This window comes from Carassius gibelio, chromosome B6 (genome assembly GCF_023724105.1).
Source record: "Carassius gibelio isolate Cgi1373 ecotype wild population from Czech Republic chromosome B6, carGib1.2-hapl.c, whole genome shotgun sequence".
NCBI lineage: Eukaryota > Metazoa > Chordata > Actinopteri > Cypriniformes > Cyprinidae > Carassius > Carassius gibelio.
Window position 1 is genome coordinate 14,673,020 of NC_068401.1, and position 21,235 is coordinate 14,694,254.

A 21,235-nucleotide genomic window follows, 5' to 3' on the forward strand; every position below is an offset into this window, starting at 1 on the left:
TGTTGGGAGACACTGCTCAGTTAACCTAGAGTTTGTAATGGTTAAATGTAGACCTTTTTATCTGCCGCGGGAATTCACTTCCACCATTATAACTGCAGTCTATATTCCCCTGGATGCTAATGCCAAGCTTGCTTTGAACAAACTACACGCGGCCATTATTAAACAATAGACTGCTCACCTGGAGGCTGCTTTTATTGTCGCGGGTGATTTTAATCACTCCAAATTAAAGACAGTGCTCCCCAAATTCCATCAGCATGTTTCCTGCCACACCAGAGGAGACAAAATTTTGGATCATGTTTACACAAACATTGATGGAGCTTACATCGCCCCTCCCCCCCTGTTATTTACAGTTAATTTATAACAATTATTTACAATTTCAATTCGAAGAAGAGAAATTTGGTGTCAAATTTGTTGTTCGTAATGGAAATGCAACGCTGGACATCACATGTAAACCCATGAGAGTTAAACACTTCCATTGATTTCCCCCCCACCTAGCAGAAACTCTTTTTGCAGAAATTCCTAAGGTGGGGGGGGGGGGGGGTCTTTGAACCTCTGGTCTCCACAGAAATATTTGTCAAGAGAATGGCAAAGAAACTGCTTTTGTACATATATATGGACCAGAGTGAACTCAAAAAGACTTATAAATGAATCAGTCCATCGCTTCACTCCATATTCATTTATGTGTAACCCACACATTTGACTATCATGTTATAATTACTTATTGTGTATGTCTTTTGATAACTATGGGATAGCTTAAGGATACACAGTCATGTCTAGTATCTGTGTAATTGAATCTGCTTGCTTGAAGTATTCCTGACCATCAGTTATTTGTCACACGTGTCATATTCTGGTTATAGGAATCATGTCCAAAATTAGACCCTGCAAGAGCGGGAAAATTCGGACCACATGCTTGGTAAAATAAACATATGATTTATGATGCCCCCGAGCCAAGACAATATCTGATTGGTCAAGACAACATTTGAGGTGTGGCCAACAGGCCAGTTTAAATACTCAGGACACCATAAAATCTTGCTTTTAGTCTCTAGCTATGCTTCTGCTATTAGTCATGTCTGCTTTTAGTTCTTAGCTTTGCTTCTGCTACTAGTCACGCCTGCTTTTAGTTCTAGCCTTGCTTTTGCTATCAGTCATGCCAGCTTTTAGCTTTGCTTCTTAGCTTTAGCTTTTAGCCATGCTGTTTGTCATCATTGTTCTTTGAGCGCGGTTCCAGCGTGCTTCAGTCTGCACGCCTGCTGCTACTTAGCCACGATGAGAAGAAATACAACCTAGTCTCGTCAAACTTTATTTCTTTTCTTTTCCGTTTGAGAGTTTCATGTTCTGAGTTAAGTTTTGTAATGCCGTCTGACCTCGTCTGCACGTTTAACTTCAACCAGCCCACACAACTCTGTCTTCAGCCAACGCCCAACAACGGGCCTTCCCAAGACGTCACTTCAGCGACTACTGAACTTCCAGCCAATCAGCATCATCGGGATACCCCTTTCAACGGGACTCCCCTTCACATGAGACGCAAGTAACCTCCAGACTGTGACCTTTACTGGTGTGTCTAATATAATTTTAACCCCATTGAGGAACTCAATGCGAGGGCTAATTACGTGATTGATGGTTGTTCATGTCTATGCAATTTAACGTATTGCTGTAAACTTGGGATTCCATATTTCCATTCTCTTAAACTCATTTTTCCCTAACTTTCGATCTTCCTGCAACTTGTGTGAATGTGTGAGTGCATGCGTTTATGTGGTAGATTAGTTTATATGTCTCAGATTTATCTTATAAAGCCTTATTCATATTGAAAAGAGAAGCATCTTGTGTTTTGTGCTTACAAGTTAATGTGTTAAACTGCCGATCTTGTTACTGTGCTAATTGATAGTGTTTTCACTATAGTTTGGATATTAATATCCAGCGCAGATTTGATGTTAAACGGCTTGTTCACTGAATCGCAGAGCGTCTCAGTGACCAGCCGTGAAACAGTGATTCTGTTCAAATTCCCTTTAAAATCTTAAATGATTCCCTTTGAGCCAAATTGACCAGTTTCCCTTACAACATATATACAAAAAAAGACTATATAATAGAAAGTGCCTTCTGAAAAAGTGCTATTCTTCCAGTAGAGCTTTTAAATCTGTATATCTGCTAAAGGTTGTTTTGTCAACTTTTAGTAGTACACTATAATACAGATTGCCACTAAGCTAGCAGACATAAACTAAAAGCCACAATTGCATAGGGACTTTGACCTTCACATACAATGCTGCTTCTTCCTCTCTTCTACTTTCTTTAACCTCATCACACCCCTGGCTTTCTTCCTCTTTTAGCCTCTCTCTTAAATCCCAGGAGTGCTGTGCTCTTGTTTAGATGCTGTGGCTGTGTGTGACATTCTCAGTGACTGGGTATGCCTGGCTGGCCTGGGTTCACACAGACCCATTTACAGGCTCACTAGCCTGCTTTCAACCTCCCTCTAGCCATTAAGGCAGTTTGCAAACACTACACATATATGTGTTTGTGTGTGTGGGTGTGACTGTGCGATGTGCACTCGTGCCACGCATTTACTCCGGGCCACTCACTGCTGACACATGCCCTGATGAAAGCAGGACACAACAGCCCAACCCACCCTCTCTCTCATTTCGTTTAACCCTTACACCTTGCTTCACGCAAACTATTTTATTTCAATTTTTTTTTTTACATATAGGTGAACTAAGCACTTCAGAATGAATGAATAGAACAGGATTGTGAGGTTAGGGGGTTTCATATCAATGAGGAAATATGATATTATTATATTTATATAATTTATATAAATATATAATATTACATTTAGGCATTTAGAAGATACTTTGAATTTTAGCAACTTTTAGAATTTTCTGTAAAGTTGCTTTGTATCGATTTGTATTGTAAAAAACGGTATACAAATAAACTTGAATTGAACTTTGGTTAAAATCCCTGTCACAAAAAGTTATTTTCACAGCAAGCAGTTTTAGTGCATTTCCCTTTAATTGCAAATGAGCTCTGCTATCCCCGCATCTCTTCCTCCATGGGGGGACGCGCAGTTTTCTTAGAGACTGTAAACCTTAGCCACATTCATTGTGAAACTTGCTAACTACAGTAGCACATTATTAGGAAAGGAGATTCGTAAAATGTATAAAAAAAAAAAAAAAAAAAGTGAAGGGCACATTCCCTTTAAAGGTGCCATAGAAGGCAAAAATCACTTTTTGGTTTGAACAGTTGTCTGGCTGCAGTGTGTGAAAACAAACAGGCTATAATAGTAAAAATCCATCCACTCATTGTTTTATAATCACAATAATTCATGAACAGTCTCTCCACACTAGCAGTTCCAGGTTTCTCACTACTATGACGACATAGTCGAGGAAAGTCCTGCCCATTTGTGACACTCTCTGCCCTATTAGCATATACACAGCCCTAACGTGAGAAGCTGCGGTCCACCATAACTGTTCTCTTGCTGTAGCAGCTGGAGGTACAATGTCAGTGCCAAAGAGCCATTAAAAGTGTCATGTATTGGGAAGAAAATGTCCTGAAAAAAAAAAGAAAACAAAAAAAAAAAAACACAGAAAATCATATACATTTGTGCTAACATTTTACACTGGACTGCCTCACAAATGAGGGTCAGTTCAACTGGAGTTGTGCAAAGGTTTCTTCTGAAAGAAGGATTGATACCAATGCTTTGTGCGCAAACATCCAGACTACAGACAAAGTAAGCATCACGCATCATATTTTGTTTTCCAAAAGATGTTGGCTCTCTGTAAGGCAAATGTTGCTAAAGCTCCCATTGCCTCTGCCTGTTTTCAATAATGCTGCCTTCATATGCTACCAGAATGCTCGTAAACAGGAATGTGGTAGTTAAAAATTGCATTTGGAAGCAATGTGAAGTCTGTAAAAAGGTCACCACTAGTTAAACCGTAACACCGGTATGCCGGAGCATGAGCTCTTGAAGCCCCGCCAGGATTGACAGGTTTTCACAACAAAACCTGAACAATTGCTACTCAAAACTAGCCCAATCATGTTTGAGGGAGATTCGCCGGTAAAAATCACATTCAGGTGGGGCAAAATACACATTTTTGGTGGGATTCCCTTGTTAAAATTTGCATTTTAATGGCTTAAATATCACACGTGGGAAAAAACGTGGACTTGGCAACACTGCTCCGCACTCATCTGATCTCATCATTTTCATTTAAAGGGGAAAATCACAAATAACAGCGCGTTTTGGCTCATACCCTAAAAGTGGCATTTTCAACAAGCTATAAAAAATATCTGTGGTGTATTTTAAGATAAGACTTCATATACACACTCAGAGAACAATTTAAAATATTGTATCAATGCATTCTGTGGCACCTTTAAAAACAAACTTACTACACTGTGTCTTCAGTGGATCAGATTTCGGTAGTTAATGATGACTGCTATGTTCATTATTAGATCCAACAACAAAAAATGGCAGACTGATGACAGCTCACTCAGGGCAGGTCAAAGGCCAACAATCATGGGAGGGACCTGGGTCCGTATGACACAACACAGCCAAGAATCTGAGAACAACTTAATCTGAAAAAGAGGATATTTTTATCTGGATTTTAAAAGAAAAACTAAAAAAAAAACTGGGTGGATCTTTATCATTATAGGGTGGTTGTGTACACACACTTGCAACACACATTTCAGTTCTAAAAACATGTAAATGTGAATTTTGCATCCCATGGCCCATTAAAAATAAATAAGTAAATATTGATATATATTATTTAGGGCCGGGACTCGATTAAAAAAAATAATCTAATTAATTAGAGGCCTTGTAATTAATTAATCGAAATTAATCGCATTTTAATCGCATATAAATATTAGACCTGAGAACAGTGAGAAGTTTTTTTTTTTTTACATGGATTTATAGTATACCATTGAATAATGACTGAAAACATAAGCTTAAGCAACAAAATATTGTTTATTTTTGTTCAACCAAGTCTAGCAGACCAGTGCAATTTTTGCCATTAAGTGTAGCAATAGCATATTTAGAAACAATTTAGAAATAGTACATTTCAGAAATTCAGGAAGCTTATAGGTGCTGGAATTTTCTGTAAAGGGGTTTTAAGTAAAACACAATACTGTCAATTACATTCAGAACATTCGAAACACTGACTATTAGAAAACATCTCTCTTTTGCTTTAGATGCCATAACATACTAAGTCCAACTCTCAATAACCTTGGCCAAAACAATAAAGAGTTCAACATAAACTGTTGCACCAACAAAATAATACATAGTTCAACATAAAGTGTAAAGTCCACGCTAGCTGCTATATGTTTTGCGTTGAGGTGATACTTCAGGCTCGATGTGTGCTGCGGTGATATGCGAACGCTAGTAGGTGCTCCAGTATAATCGGTCCGCCGAACTCATCCAGTGAGAAACGTTCCGCGGTGCAAAAATACGTTATTAAAAAGGCGGGATTTTTTTTTCTTTAATTAATTAATCTTAGTTAACGCGTTATTTTTTGTGTAATTAATTAATCTCAATTAACGCGTTAAAGTCCCGGCCCTAATATTATTCATTGTACTACTATTACCACTAATACTAATTTAAAAAAATCTAGTTATCTAAAACTGATTTCTCAGACAGTGGAGGAAGTACTGTAGATGTATAAAGCAGAGTGCTATGTTTCCCAACTAAAGAGAGAAAACAGAAGCTGACAGTAAGAGCTGATGGTAAGAAGTGCAGGGAATGTCTTCTGACACTTACGGTAAAAAGGGGGAAGCTCAGACTGCTGAGGGTGGAGGGACGAATGTGAACATAGCAAAACACTCACACACTCCAACACATACTTTAGGCTAAATCATACTTCTGCAAAACAAAACCTAGTGTTCCCAGGGGTGTATTCTAGAAAGCAGGGTTAACTTACTGTCAGCCATACCCTGAACTTTTGGTTGAGTAACCCCAAAGTAGGCATGGGCCGATTACCGGTTTCAAGGTATGCTGCCACATATAAAATTTCACAGTTTCAAAACCACTAATATTAACCAGCTAATTAAGATCTATTTAACTTGATAATTACATAAAGGTGTGTTGGAGCAGAGTTGGAAATGAACTATGCAGGAAGGTAGTTCTTCAGGAATAGGATTAGGCAATCGTGGCCTACATCTGCTTCCCAAAAAGACAGAAAATAAGGTGTGCTTGTGTCCTCATGTAAAGAACACAGAAGGTATATACAGTGAACGGTCAAAGCAAAGCAAATTAGACATAAATATCATGTATGAGGACTGCAGAGGGCATATCAATAGGAAAACAAAGCCAAAACTTGGACATTTTAGGTAAGTTTAGAAATCCCGGCCAGGACATGTCCCTGAAATAGAGGTTGAATGGTAACCCTAATAATGACCCTAAAAAGTATTTGGACACTAAAGTTAGCCAGTTTTGCCATGTAAAATGGTTTGCCATGCGAATGGTTATATTTAATGGCTCTATGAAAGCAGGTTTGTGTGAGGTAAACTGGTCACATACCAAAATACTCCTCAGATGGGGGATTGTCCATGTCATGCAGCATCTTCTTTGTCAGACGGTCCAGTTCCTCCTCAGGGCGACCCTAAAACACAGCAAAGACACACACACCATGGTTATACATAATGTACAATCACATACTAATCGGATTGTATGAAAATGTACAGGAGCACAAATCTCACAAACATTCTATAAAACAGGGTGTTGTTTACCATAACAAGATAACACCAGGCTAATTAAATGAGCTGATGCAACAGATATTCATGGATGTGCACAAGCATCTCTTAATTAGATGGATCATCAGTCGAACAAATAACTCAGACGTCAAGACTGTTGCTGAAGTTTCAGAAGGTAAAGTGGATCTGTGACAACTGCGTTTTCTCAAAGACCTCAAACACCCAAAATCGTACTGTAATGAGCTTCAATAGAAACATACCGTTTCTGTATACTTTTCTGTTACCATTTTGAGATTCAATCAAGATTTTATGATTATTAATCGATAAGTTCAAGTTGAAGGATCAATTATTTCTTCAATAATTTGAAAGTATTTGTGTAACAATATTTACAACTATTAGTATCTTATAATTTATAAAATGTATTTAACTTGTCCTTTGCTTGTTTGCCCAAATATCTGCTTGCTGCATGAGGGACAGGTGATAATGTTCTGGAATGTGGGGGGTATAAGTGCTATTAGCATGATAAATGAAGGGCATAAAAGGCTATCAGACTGTGTGAATTATGTGAATGGGTGAATCATTTAAAATGTGTAACTATGTTTGGGATCAATCTGCACTGATACTTTTAGCCTGAAAAATAATCATTGTTTTTTTTTAGAATGCCACCAGCCAAGAAATATGTCTCAATATATACAGTATGTATGATATGTCACTGGTGCTGTACAAAATAAAAAAAAACAGTGACTTTGAGATGGACTTTGATACAAGAGAAGAAAGTTTTAAAGTCAAGTTATGAAGAATATTTAAAGCTTTCATTCAGTTCATCAGGTTTTGTATAAAATAAAAATTAAATATAATCTAAACTTTTTTATATAATGTTTTTATACATATTTCTGTATTAGATGCCTCCTACAACAAAATGTAAAAGGTGAAATAATTTTTTCACAGGTTTTTTCTCTTTTGGGGTCTTCTAGGGTTAACTTCGTCTACAGCTTTCAATCTTGTATTCGAGCTTGTATTTCAAGATCTTGCAGTTGGGTATGAAATTGGAATGGAATGGAACTTAATAGAATTAATGTATCAAACATGCACCAATGTATTTATTTTTTTGAAAGGCATATGTTTTACTTACCAATGCTGCATTTATTTGATGAAAAATATAGTAAAACGGTACTATAGTGAAATATTAATAAAATGTAAAATAACTGTTTTCTATTTTAACAATAATTGTAATTTTGTTATTTATGTGAAGTCAAAGCTGATTTTTCAGCAGCCAGTCTTCAGTGTCACATGATTCTGAAGTAATATGTTGATTTGGTGCTCAGTTATTTATTTTACTATCATCATAATTGGAAATGCTTGTTCTGCTTATTTTTTTTGTAATTATATATATATATATATATATATATATATATATACATATATATATATATATATATATATACAGTATATAAACACAGCAAAGACACACACACAATGGTTATACCAGAAGGGGACATGAAATAAAGGTTTTTCTCAAATACTCATTGGACACAATTATTGGCACCCCTAGAAATTCCTATAAGTAAAATATCTCTGAAGTATATTCCCATTCATATTCACAATTTTTAGCACTCATTTTGATTATAAACATGAAATTATCCAGCCATGGCTTCCTGTTTCACAGAAATATAAAGAGGAGGGAAAACAAAGCCCAAATTCCCTTAATCATCCATCAAAATTAGAAAAACCAAAGAATATATTTATGATGTGCAGCAAAAGATAATTGAGCTTCACAGATTAGTGAAGTGGCTTTAAGAAAAGAGCCAGAGCAGTGAAAATTCCCATTTCCACCATCATGGCAATAATTAAGAATTTCCAATCAACATGTAATGTTACGAAACTGCCTGGAAGAGGGCGTGTCTATATCATCCCAAATGGAGGTTTGTTTTGGAAGTACTGAATAAAAGGGTGCAGTTAATTGTGGCCAACGAGTATGAGAAAAACCTTTATTTCTTAATGATATTTCCCCCCATTTTAAATTCTTATTATCCAATGAAAGGATACATTTTTAGGATTTTTAGAAATTTGAAGCATTTTATTTGAATATTTTGTAATAAAAATAAATGTCTTTAATGCCATTTTTGACCAATTTAATGCATGTTAATGAAATCCAATTTAAAACCCATAACACTTATGGAAAAAAAATGTAATCTACATTATTATCATACTGGATGGAAAAAGTATCTGTATGTATGTTTGTATTTATTTATTTATTGTTGTTTTTGTTTTTGTTGTTATTTTTATGATTATTATTATTTTCTTTACTGCAATAACACAACAAGGGCTAAATATCTGCTAAAGGAAGACCATATTTTTTTTTTTATTATTATTTTTTTTTATACAGTTAAACATTTTAAACATTTAGCAAGTGACTTAAATGCACGAAAAGCAAAAGTCTCAAGGGCCAAAGAAGACTCTACCTTACAAATCACATATTAAAAATCGCAATTTACGTCGGGAGTGTAAACATTCTAAATTGCCATGTTCAAATCTCATATGTGGAGGAAGTCAAGAAATTCAGGCGTAAGAGTTTATATACTAGTGGTAAAGAAATTACATATTACAGCTTTAATTTAGGCAGAAATAGGTACTACTCAACATATCACGCCTCTGTTTTCCGTTCCGTTTAACCAAACGGTCAAAATGACCAAGCTAGGTGATTCACATACAGACTGATAAACAAACGATCAGGATCCTAACCAAATGTCAGGGCTTTTGCATCCAAAACCATTAAAGATCATACAATGACCATTTGCCGGTGCAAAATAAGGTCAAACAGGAAACCACTCAAACAACCCTGTTCAATTACAAAAAAAAAAAAAAACAATTGGAGCCAAAGGTCTGGATGCCTCTGGTGTTGGTGTTAACACAGGATATCCCAATATGAGAAGGGATCATATAAAAACACCAATTACAGACACAAATCACAACCTTTGGTTCCCTCCCTCTGACCAAAGACACAAAACATTCGTTCTGCCTCAGTTTAGCAACAACTTTATCAGCCCTGAAGTTGTTCACTCATGCAGTTCCTTTCTTGTCACAAGTTCTTGCACCAATCTGCACGCTGTCAGGCCTGTGAGACTCATTCTGTCAGTAAGATACAGAGCCGGTGATGGCATTTCACACAGACGCTGGGAGGAAAACTAATGAAAACTTTCATGTGGCAAAAGCCCACACAAAAACTTTTAATTCAGCATATCTCCACTTCCTGTAGACAGCTAATTATTATGGTGGGGGTTAATTACTCATATATGGACACAGAATATTGTGGATGGATGTAAACAATCAAGGAGTGCTCAGGAAAGTTTCTGCAGATCTATTTGTTAACCTGCGTCTGGTGGACCCGTATCCCTTCACAGAATGAGGGGCCTCTATATTTTCAAGAGCCATGATGTGTGGAGTTTCTCATTTGAGTTTCTCAATCGCTCCATGTGGTTTATGACAATTTGACATGTAATTTAACAGTCTGAGTGGGCACAGTGGATTATTGTGGACAAGAAAAACAACTAATTAAAAAGAGTGCTGTGTGTAATTATCTCTCCGTGTGTACGACTTGTATAATACACTTTTATTTATATGTGTTAGCATTTGCATTATATTTAGCACTATAGAAAAACATTAAGGAAGGGGGAATGAAACGCATGCATACTTATACCCCCCAAACACAGACCACATTGGATGTCCTGGCCTTTTGATGTGTGACTCGTGTGAATGAAGGGTAATCAACCAAAGAAGCCCCTGCTGTAGAAAACACAATATTTTCATATTAAACAAATTGTGATAATATGTCCATCTTGTTTCTACCAACTATGAGTGAAAATAAAAGCAAGTTGTAAAGAGCAATTCCTTATTGTGTAGTTCTGAGTTTGTGGAGGGTGCTGATCATTATACTGTGATTATAATAATGGTGAATAATTTTTTAAGTATTATTTTCAATTTTGGACTGCATAAACAATTTTGTTAAGAAAATCCAACAAAGCTACTGATTTCTGTGCATGTTCAGGCACTACCTTTAAAATGTACAAACCAGTGCTGCATTTATTTGATCAAAATGCAGTAAAAACAGTAATAATTTGAACCATTTTTACAATTTAAAGTAATGGTTTTCTATTTTAATACATATTTTAAAATGTAATATGCCTGTGATAGCAAAGCCGAACTTTCAACAACCAGTCTTCAGTGTCACATGATCCTTCAAATATCATTCTAATATGATGATTTATTATTATCACAGATGAAAACAATTGTGCTGCTTAATGTGTTTTTTTGAAAGCATGATACATTTTTTTTAATGTTTTATTGTGTTCAAAACAGTGCTTTCAAACGATTAATCGATTAAACGATTAAAGTTTTTGTTGTACAGTATGTCTGTATACTCTGTATATTTATTATGAATATATAAAAGCACACACACAGAGTACATATTTTGAAAACATGTAGATGCATTTACATGTATATATTTATATTCTTATAATTTATATTATTTATATATAAATCTATTTAAAATATAAACATTACATATTTTTCTTAAATGTATACATGCATGTGTTTCGTATTTATATATACATTATAAAATGCTGTTAAAATGCAAAAAATGCACGCACAAATATTATGTAAACAAAAACTTTTGTTTTGGATGTGATTAATCACGATTAATCATTTGACAGCACTAGTTCAAAATAACAGCATTTATTTAATATGAAAATAAGTTTTCCGTCACTTTTTAAATATATATTGCATTCTGGAAGAATAAGAGTGAATTAAATTCATTAAATAATTTCTTTCAAACTGTTGAATGGTAGTGTAATCTTAAGTGGTACAGTTTATATACAGACCGTTGAAAAATGAAACTACTGAAGTGCTTTGGATATTACAATTGCATACAGTATCTGTAATGTTGTTGAAGACATGCAGGAGTATGAATAAGTTGATTCAATTACTGTCCAATATTACTAAAAAGCATCCACATAAATTACATGAGAAATATTCAGAATATTACAACAGCTTTTTTAGAATAAAGGCTTAACCAGAATGTGGACCTTAAACAGAAGATTGTGTGCATGTAATTGGGGCCAAGGACTGAAATGTCACTGCATTTAGTGGCTGCTGAAACAGGTGGTTAGTGACTAAGACATGTTTTTGCATTGAAGAACCATGCAAAAAAAGTGATGCTCACCCAAACCATTTAACAAATGGGTCTGTCTTTCATGTGAGTTGTATGAGTCATTCAAAATCAGGACAGGAGTGCAATATAGAGTGATAGACAGAAGGAGGTAAGAGGCAAGAAAGGTGTAAACAGATTTCTGAACCAAACCTAACTGAATAAAGCCACAGAGTACCGCTACTCTGCGCCACGGAGGAACATCTCGCACAAGCTCAATGCACATGTGCTGGTCTTTCAAAAACATGTTAATAGTTTGCATTTATGCTAGCATGAGGTCACTGTTTCCTCCCATAAAAAAAAAAAAAATATTCCCTGAAGAGACAATTCCTCCTTTCAAAAAGAACAAATACTTGTGATATTCATGTGGCTCTGAAAGGTGTGATTTCCCTGGCTTGGACACTGACACTGACAAGCCTCTAATCCCTCCATTAATAAGTCCTGACTGATATTCTGTTTTTTGTTAATTAATCAGTATGAACACATTCCATACACTGACAATACTGTGGTACGCCTTCCATAGTTTCCTGTATGATGGAGGAAAACACAAATTCATTAAATAACATTTAACCTCATTGGTTCTTGCATGCCATGTGACTTAATTCTGATGTTACCATGCAGGAAGCACTGAGGTTTGTTACCGTATTTAATTAGGGCTCTGTATGCATGAGTTGATTAATGTTTTGATTTGATTTGATCTGATTTGATAGTAAGCAATTAAGCAGCACAACTATTTTCAGCATTGATAAGAAATATTACCTGATTACCAAATCAATCAGCATATTAGAATGATTTCTGAATGATCATGTGACACTAAAGCAGAAGTAATTTGCTGCTGAGAATTTAGCTTTGCATCACAGATATAAACTACTACATTAAAACTACATTGAAAACACAAACTCACCCCAAACGTAGTGTGAATTTGGCAATGTTCAACAAACAAAGTGATTAACATCAGAAGACTAGGATTAAATCACTTGCCGTTATATGATTCACTTGCAGACATACGTTCTTTTTAGAGCTTAAAACCTTTGGACCCCAAGTTTCTCAAATATCATCTGTTAAGTTTTGGAAATGATGAAGAATATATGGGTTTGGAGAGTAAGCAACTAAAGACTGAATTTTACTTTCCGACTGAAGTATCCCTTTAATGTGATTTAGTAAGATGCAATCAGCTAATACTCTGTGTTCCATTGAGGGAATCCATCAAAACATAGTCTGATAGAATAATGTCTGTTTAGATGTGAGCAGAAGTAGAAAGGGGATGTATAATGACTTGGTAGTGTGCCAGAGGGGGGCACAGGTGGAGGAAAAGAGTTAAGGATGAGGAGAAGACTCAGTCAGAGGCTACAAACCTCGACTCTCATGCTGGGTTATCGGCATTCTGTCAGGGGCCATTACACACCACATTGCTGGTGTGTGTTCACCTGTTGCCCCCCACAGGGAGCACGCTCAGTGGGGCCATGGGCTAAACACCAACCCCAAACCCCCACCTACTGTACTGCACCAAACTGCCTTTACATCAGTTTCTGCATTTCCCAGTTCTTAACTCTCATTCCCTTGCCCTCAATGACAGAATATTTAGAAGCAAGAAAGAAAATGCAACAAAAAGTGTTTTTAGACCGTTTTAACCCTCTGTCAGTATTTGGGGTTGCCAAGTGCTGTTAAAATTGACCCTGTAAAAAAAGGATGTAACTATTAAAAAAAAAATCATAATTTGAACTTGAACATTTGAGTTTGTAAAATGACATGTGACTTCCTAAAAACTAAACAATATTTACTGATTCATGATTAATGACTTATTTATTCATAATCTTCTTGATAAATAATGCATGAAATTATTACACTGTACTTAATTTGACATTTGTATAAAAAATACAATGTACCTTCAAAAACTAATTATTTTAATAATAATAATAATAATAATAACTAGGTTGTGTACTCTTATGGTTTTAAGCATATACAGTAAATACTTGGTCATTCATTTTTTATACAAAACACAAACCTTTTTTGAAAATGGTATACAAGTTTTACAAAACCACATGAAATAATAGGAAAACTAGATTTTTTTTCCTTCTATTGTAAACTTTTCAATTACACTGTAATATATTAGAAGTTGTAAATAACAGTGATATTTGAGTACATTTACAAGAAAATGCTATTTCAGCCTTTCCACTTCCAAATATCATGTTTAATGTGTTACTTGCCATTATTTGTATTTATTTCAGAAATTTACTAGCAGCTTTTGAGTGAAAATAGTTTCTACACCAAATACTTTTTCAGTGTACTTCTCCTTTTCAATGCATAGAAATGCAAATGCATTACAGTATAGTTGAAATCGTGAATTTTGCAGATTTAAAGCCATTGTTACGGCACCTTAGTTCCCTTTTTGACCTTGTTTACAATACTTGGAACCATTATACAGTGCATGTGTGCACGGCGATGTGGAGTGCGGACATACCACAGATATCTGTCACATTCTATGGTATGAGGCATTAAGTGATAAAGCGTGGAAATAAATAAATATAAAATTCCTGCAAAGGACAGTCGGCTACTGCTGAGCGGGAGAAAGCAAAAAATAGAAAAAACACAACAGAGGCAAAAACAAGCTCAAGGCCACCTAGAGTGGAGCTAGCAGACACACAAATACAAACACATACTCTTACACGCAGAAAGTATACATTTGCCTCTGCATAAAATGGGTCATGTTGTTTTCAGCTCTAATTAAAAAGTAAGTGGGGAAAACACAACAGGCAAGTCTGAAGAAAGAAACTGTGATGATGGAGATCTGTATGAAGAGAGAAAACATGCCACTGATAACAATTAAAAACAAAGATCTGGAAATTTCCACTATTGGAAGTCCGCACTGACACGAAGAGCATACGAATACGCTACGCTCCGAGAAAATCGCTTTTTGCCTTGACGTATATAGCCTGTAATGTATGATGCTTCTCTCTCGGCATGACGGAGGTGAGCGTGTGTGTGTGTGTGTGTGTGTAAAAGTAGGTCAGGTTTTGGGAACTGACACATCTCCGTGCTAACAGATAAGAGCAAATCTGAAGTGCTAAGAGCGGCCCTAGAAGAAGAAAGCCAGCTAGAGGAAGAGGGAGAGAGGTAGCGTACAGGTTATAAGAGATGTTCACCGAGGGTTCAACACGCAGAGGGAAGTATAAGTGACAGTTAGCTGTTGTTGTTTTTTTTACCTATCATTACACACACATACACACACAAAAATCACTAAACATTGTCTTTGAACACATCCTCTCGTGTTCTTTTGGCACGGCTGTAATTGCCAGTCGTTATGTTGTTCTTGCCTTTAGTAAAGGTGTCATTTATTTATATTTAAACACTGGCGGGGAGCGTAATGAACATCTACACAGGTTCACACCTAAAAATCAATGTCCTGGCTCTCTCGTGCACTTCCTCTATGTGATTCACTGGTTTGGCCTCCCTATCATTTGCTCGGCATGAAGAGAGCCAGTCCTTCCCATCAACTGACAACAAACTCTAAGCAAATGACGGATGATTTGAATGAGGGTCTGAAGGTTATCTCTGGTTATCTCCTGTCCAAACACCAGCACGCCAAATGATCTGCTCCACAGACAAAACACCCAGCTATGAGCGCGATGCTGTCTACATGTGTTCACCTGCACAAACACACACACACACACACACGCTGAATGCAAGACTGAGGATTAAAACAGTGCGGTCCAGCACAGAGGGGAACTAGAGCATGATGAGGACTGGAGAGTGACAGCCTGCTGTAAGAGATACTCCTCAGCAGGGGTCGCTGTTATGCAGGGAGGACAGTACAGTGGAGTACAGTACACCCAGACACCCAAACACAGTAATCTTGATGAAAAGGACAAGAGGCCAAAAGGATATGATGGGCACTTTTCACTTTCTTGAGACACACTATTCACATTCTTACTAGTTTAATGTTTCATTTCAAATATGTTGAACTGTGTATCTAAATGCATCACAGAAGAATTCTATCATTTACAGTATATCATTTCAAAGTCTGGTGTTAGCAAGAGTTCTATTATTTATTTATTTAACTTTTCTTGAGCAGGGATGCACTGAATTGATGAAAAGTGACAGTAAAGAGATTTATAATATCACAAAAAATGTGAAATAGTCAAATGCTGTTTGTTATTAAATGTTTTCTATTCATTAAAAATATATTTTTTATGCAAATTGATATAAACTGTAATAATATTCCATAAATTACTGTTTCTGTTTATTTTTGATCAAATAAATGCAGTATTGATGTTAATAAGAAACTGCTTTTCAACACCATAATTCAAAAACATCACTGTAAGTGTTTAATGTCTGATAAAGAGATGTCTTTTTTGTTTTTGTGTCTTGTTTTTTTTTTCTCCATGAGCACTGTTTTCTTTATATATATTTTATAGAATATTACCTTTAAACATACACACCACAATTCATCATATGTGTGATATTCTCTGACACTGATTTCTATTCAGTAACCAAGCACACTAACTTTTGACAAGAGCTGATACATTTGGTTGGGATGGAAATGATTCAAAACTTTGTATTGATCTGATATAAATACTTGTAAAAAAAGAAAAAAAAAATTGCTGAAATTATTTTGATTATGATTATTATACTAGTTTAAATGATTGTCCATTTTAATTTTTAATAACCTTTTTTTGATTAGTTTTCACATTTTAAGACTGAAAGCACAAAACAAAATAATAACTATATTATATTATATTATATTATATTATATTATATTATATTATATTATATTATATTATATTATATATAACCCTGGTGAATAACAGCACACATCACAGGAGAAAGGTAAACAACCACAGTGAGATCCAAAGTGAAAATACTACTATACTATTTAATAAAATGATTTCATAACAATTTATATTACTAGCATAGCAGTTTAAGTGAAAAGCTTGAATCCTAGATCTCCAGTGTGGCCTCAAACTGTGAAAGCTCACTTTAATCTGTAGACCGTGCATTACTGACAGGACTAAACGAACAAGCTCCTCCCAACCTCATTTAAACTTGACATAACAATAGCAATTCTGTGCCTCCAGAGTACATACTTGGCTACAACAAACGCTATGTAATAATGTACCCAATCACAAGTCTCACTGTGTTCCATACTCAAATTGCTGACAAACAAAACATACAATATAGATGCAGATTGATTGGCAGAGCAACGTTCTCTCTCTCAGAGAGAGAGACGGAGAAGTATTGATCTGAGCTGTAATTTACTGTGCCAGCAGTGCTCGCTCTAGGACCGCGGAGCAGAAGAGTGTCAGGGCTTTATTATTAACGGCCGGCGCAGGACTCGGCCCGCCTGATATACAGAGAGCCCACTCTGACAAATGCAACCAGCAGTACTGATGTCAGCAGTTTGGGTCCTCTACAAAACATCCTTGCTTAGCCAATGCAGACATTGACCTCAAGTTCCCTCCGAGGAGCCCAGATGGAGCGGAGCTTCCTTCTCACAGAGCAAAAATACAAACAAGGGAACCTACAGCAGAATATGAAGCCTATGAAACTGCAGATGGGGAAACTGAAAGAGTACACACTACCATTCAAAGTAAAAAAAAACAAAAAACATAAGTGAGGTAAAATATATTGCTTGTGATATTTACACAATGAGACAATTAAATAATATTACTGTATTTTACTGAAGACTAGCATTACTGTTCAAATGTTCATTTAAAAAAAAAAAAAAAAAAAAACTTTTTGTATGAAATGTCATATGCTCACCAAGGCTGCCTTGAAAGAACGATATTACAAAACAAATAATTATTCTCTATTTTAATGTGTTTTATAATGCAACATTTTTTTTTTACAGATTTTTCAGTAGCATTTAATCCAGTCCAGACCAGAAATAATTGTTGACTCGTTGTTTGTTCGTTTATTTGTTTGTAAATAAATAAATAAATATTCTATGAAGAATAGAAAAAATATTTAATATGTAGTTTATACATATACATACATACATACATATATATATATATATATATATATATATATATATATATATATATATATATATTTACATTTATTTGAAATAGTTTTTTTTTTTTTTAAATAAATAAATCTTGCTGTAGAAACTGTGTGTGTGTGTGTTCTTGTTTATGCAACATTGTGGGGACCGAATGTCCCCAAAGGGTAGTAAAACCTGACATTTTTGACATCGTGGGGACCGGCCTGTGGTAGATATACATAAAAACATAAAGTAACACAGACACATGTGCACTTGTGATTGACTTTACAAAGTGTTTTGGTGATTGCATAATGACAGGGATACTTGAGATTTACAAGGACATGATATGCAAACTTTTACAAGGTGAACAGTTTAGTATTACCAGTAAAAAGAAGGTGTTATATCAGACAGGACATGGGTGGGCTATAGAAGTTGGGGGTCTACAGAGCTGCACCCCACAGGGACAGGGGGAGAAAGTTGAGGTAGAAGTGAAACCTGATCCATAGACATGCTTCCAGCATCCTGTCAAATTGGTCATTTAACCTTTACACTTTCAAATGTTCAGCAACTAGAGACCAACTGCAGAGGCCCACAGCTACATCAATAACCAACCAATTTTAGATCTCACAAATGCAGTGCCAAAAAATGCAATTGATCACTTGTCACAAGATTTGAGTATGAGTATCATTAACCAGAGTGATCAGCTAAATTAGAGTAAGGGAATTCTGTCTCAACACTGACATTACAGCACACATACATAAACATGGGGGGAAATGATTTATAATTTGAAGCACAACAAAACAGGATGTACTGTCTGACCACACTTGCACTGTTAGCAGTGTGTTATCTTTATGAGATTCACTACATATAGAACATGAACAGGCTATGCATGAAAACCTTTGTGTTGATGTTCCAAAGATTGACAGGTCAGCACTGATTATGGTTATGTTACATAAACCAGATATATCTTTCATTATGTAATACTAAAATGCTTATGTAGAGCATGACACCAGCCACACCAATGTCACAGGGTTAACTTCCCAGGGTAAAAAAATTAGCAAAGTGCAAGATTGCAAGATAAAAAAAAAGAAAAAAAGGAAAAGATAGTATATATATTGTATTGTATTGTTTCTGAAAGCAACTAATAAGTATTGCTATTGTTTTTTTTTCTATTTTATTATCTAGACAGTTTATTGAATGTATGATTTTTTTTTTTTTTAAGTTGTGTGGTAAAATAATTACTGTAATCGTGATTAATCACACCCAAAATAAATTGTTTTGTTCACATAATAAATGTGTGTGTACTGTGCATATTTATTGTGTATATACAAAAACAAACATATGCATGTATACAGTATATTTAAGAAAATGTTTACATTTTATATTAAATATATGAATATAATTTATATAAATATAAATCTATACATATACATGTACATATTTTCAAAATATGTACTGTACATGGATGTATGTATGTATGTATGTATGTGTATATATATATATATATATATATATACACACACACACACACACATAATAAACATACACAGTACACACAATTATTTTGTATGCAATTAATCACGATTAATCATTTGATGGCACAAAAAAGGGGTCATATTTAATGAAACAAATATAAATATTTCTAGCACATAAATACATAAACACACACACACACACAGAGAGAGAGAGAGAGAAATAAAAACTGGATTATTTTATAGTGAGGCCAATAAAATTTGCTAGGGCAAGTAAAAATAGAAACTAAGAAAAATGTAATGCAAACATAACAAAGACAGTTTTGGAGAATTTAGGAGAATGACCTTTAAGTGTCATCATGACTCCCTGATAGTGTCAATTTGTTTTCCTTTTTGATTTCTTCTTACGCTAAAGAAATAGTCAGACTATCATGCTTTCCCAAACGGATTGCTGACCAAATTATTTCTGCAAACTCAAGTTTATGATTTAGTTTACTATCATTCAATATTCTTCTTTTGAGAAGACTCTCAAAACGATACATAAGAGAGGTAACTAAAGGGCCAGAAATACTGCACGAGGCCCTCATCAATTCTTAAATGGTCAGCATCTGCTGCACAGTATATGCAAGCAAGAATGTTTTCTTTTTCTGTTAATACTGAACTTGAAGGTTGGAGGAGAAGGTTGCTCATAGACAGAACCTCTTAAACTACACTGACCCTGCTGTCAATCAATGTAATGGCTTGTCACTCTTCAAATTCACAAGCGAATAAAGAACAAGGTCACAAGCATTGGATGCCATTGTCAAGAACTAGACCCATGTGCTTCCAGTGCTCAAAGTGAGCCATGGCAGGTCCTAAAGCATCTATGCTTCTAGAATGCAGCAAATCACATAACTGAGTGTCAGCAGGACCTGCATATCTTTAGCTACTTACTCTGCCTCTGTTTCTTATATTAGAGCTTTTTGTTCCAGACAAAATCTCCCAGATTCTCAATGAGGGGCAACAGAGCTATAAGAGTTCAGCACTATTTGGAACACTGAGAGCTGATTCGGCTGTTTGCTGGCGGCTAACACTGACAAGAGAAGTTACTCTCCAGGAACAGATTAAACTCTGTGTGTATGTGTGTGAGTGTGTGTGGGGCAGAGGAACTCCACTTGTGGAAAACAACTGAAACACTGGCTGCTCTGTTTTCACTTCCTGCTATGTATTCTGTCACCAGAGCAGGCTTTGTTCCTCATATATCGATTATGTGATTGTGTCAAAACAAACAAACACTGAATATGACAGGTACAACTCATTAACACATCATGTGTAAGGACAAAAGGGCATTTACTGAGAACACAAGTACTGTAGATATACAAGTTGAACTGCTTAACTCTTCAAAATGAGTTACAACTTTCAGAAAGGAAATGCAATGATAATATGATAACACAGTATGTGCTAAAACTATTATATAGATAATATACCACAGGTATAAATGTATTAAAAGAGATATTTTCAATTGTAATAATATTTCACAATATCACTAGTTTTACTGTATATAGATCAAATAAATGCAAGAGATTTAAAATTTGAATGTTAGTGTATACAAAAATGCAACAACAACCGTTGATTATGATTGGTCCTTGACTAGCTGGTTCAGATGTGTTTAGTTGGGGTTGGAGCTAAACTCTGCAGAACAATGGCCCATGTAAGGGACACCTAGTTACCCTATTATCACCATCCATACAAGTTATGTGCTGGGGTTGTTCTTCCTATCCGATGAACATGACAGAGGTCAGACAAGGCCACCTTACAGTAGGTTCAAAGGCCTTTTTATTTAACCCAAATTCAGAGTTGTATGTACAACATTTCAGCAAACATTTTTAGTATGACAGCATTTACAATACTGTTCAAGTTTGGAGACATTCA

At 35.4% G+C, this 21,235-nt stretch overlaps 1 protein-coding gene across 3 annotated transcripts in view; it reads right to left on the bottom strand.

Moving 5' to 3' along the window:
• The window catches only part of lpp (LIM domain containing preferred translocation partner in lipoma), a 172,832-nt gene that overhangs the window by 39,626 nt on the left and 111,971 nt on the right, over positions 1-21,235 (bottom strand). For all 3 annotated transcript variants that reach the window (XM_052559078.1, XM_052559077.1, XM_052559076.1), the window contains exon 7: positions 6,494-6,575. In XM_052559078.1, the coding sequence (XP_052415038.1) occupies positions 6,494-6,575 (82 nt within the window). The remainder of the gene's footprint in view (positions 1-6,493; positions 6,576-21,235) is intronic.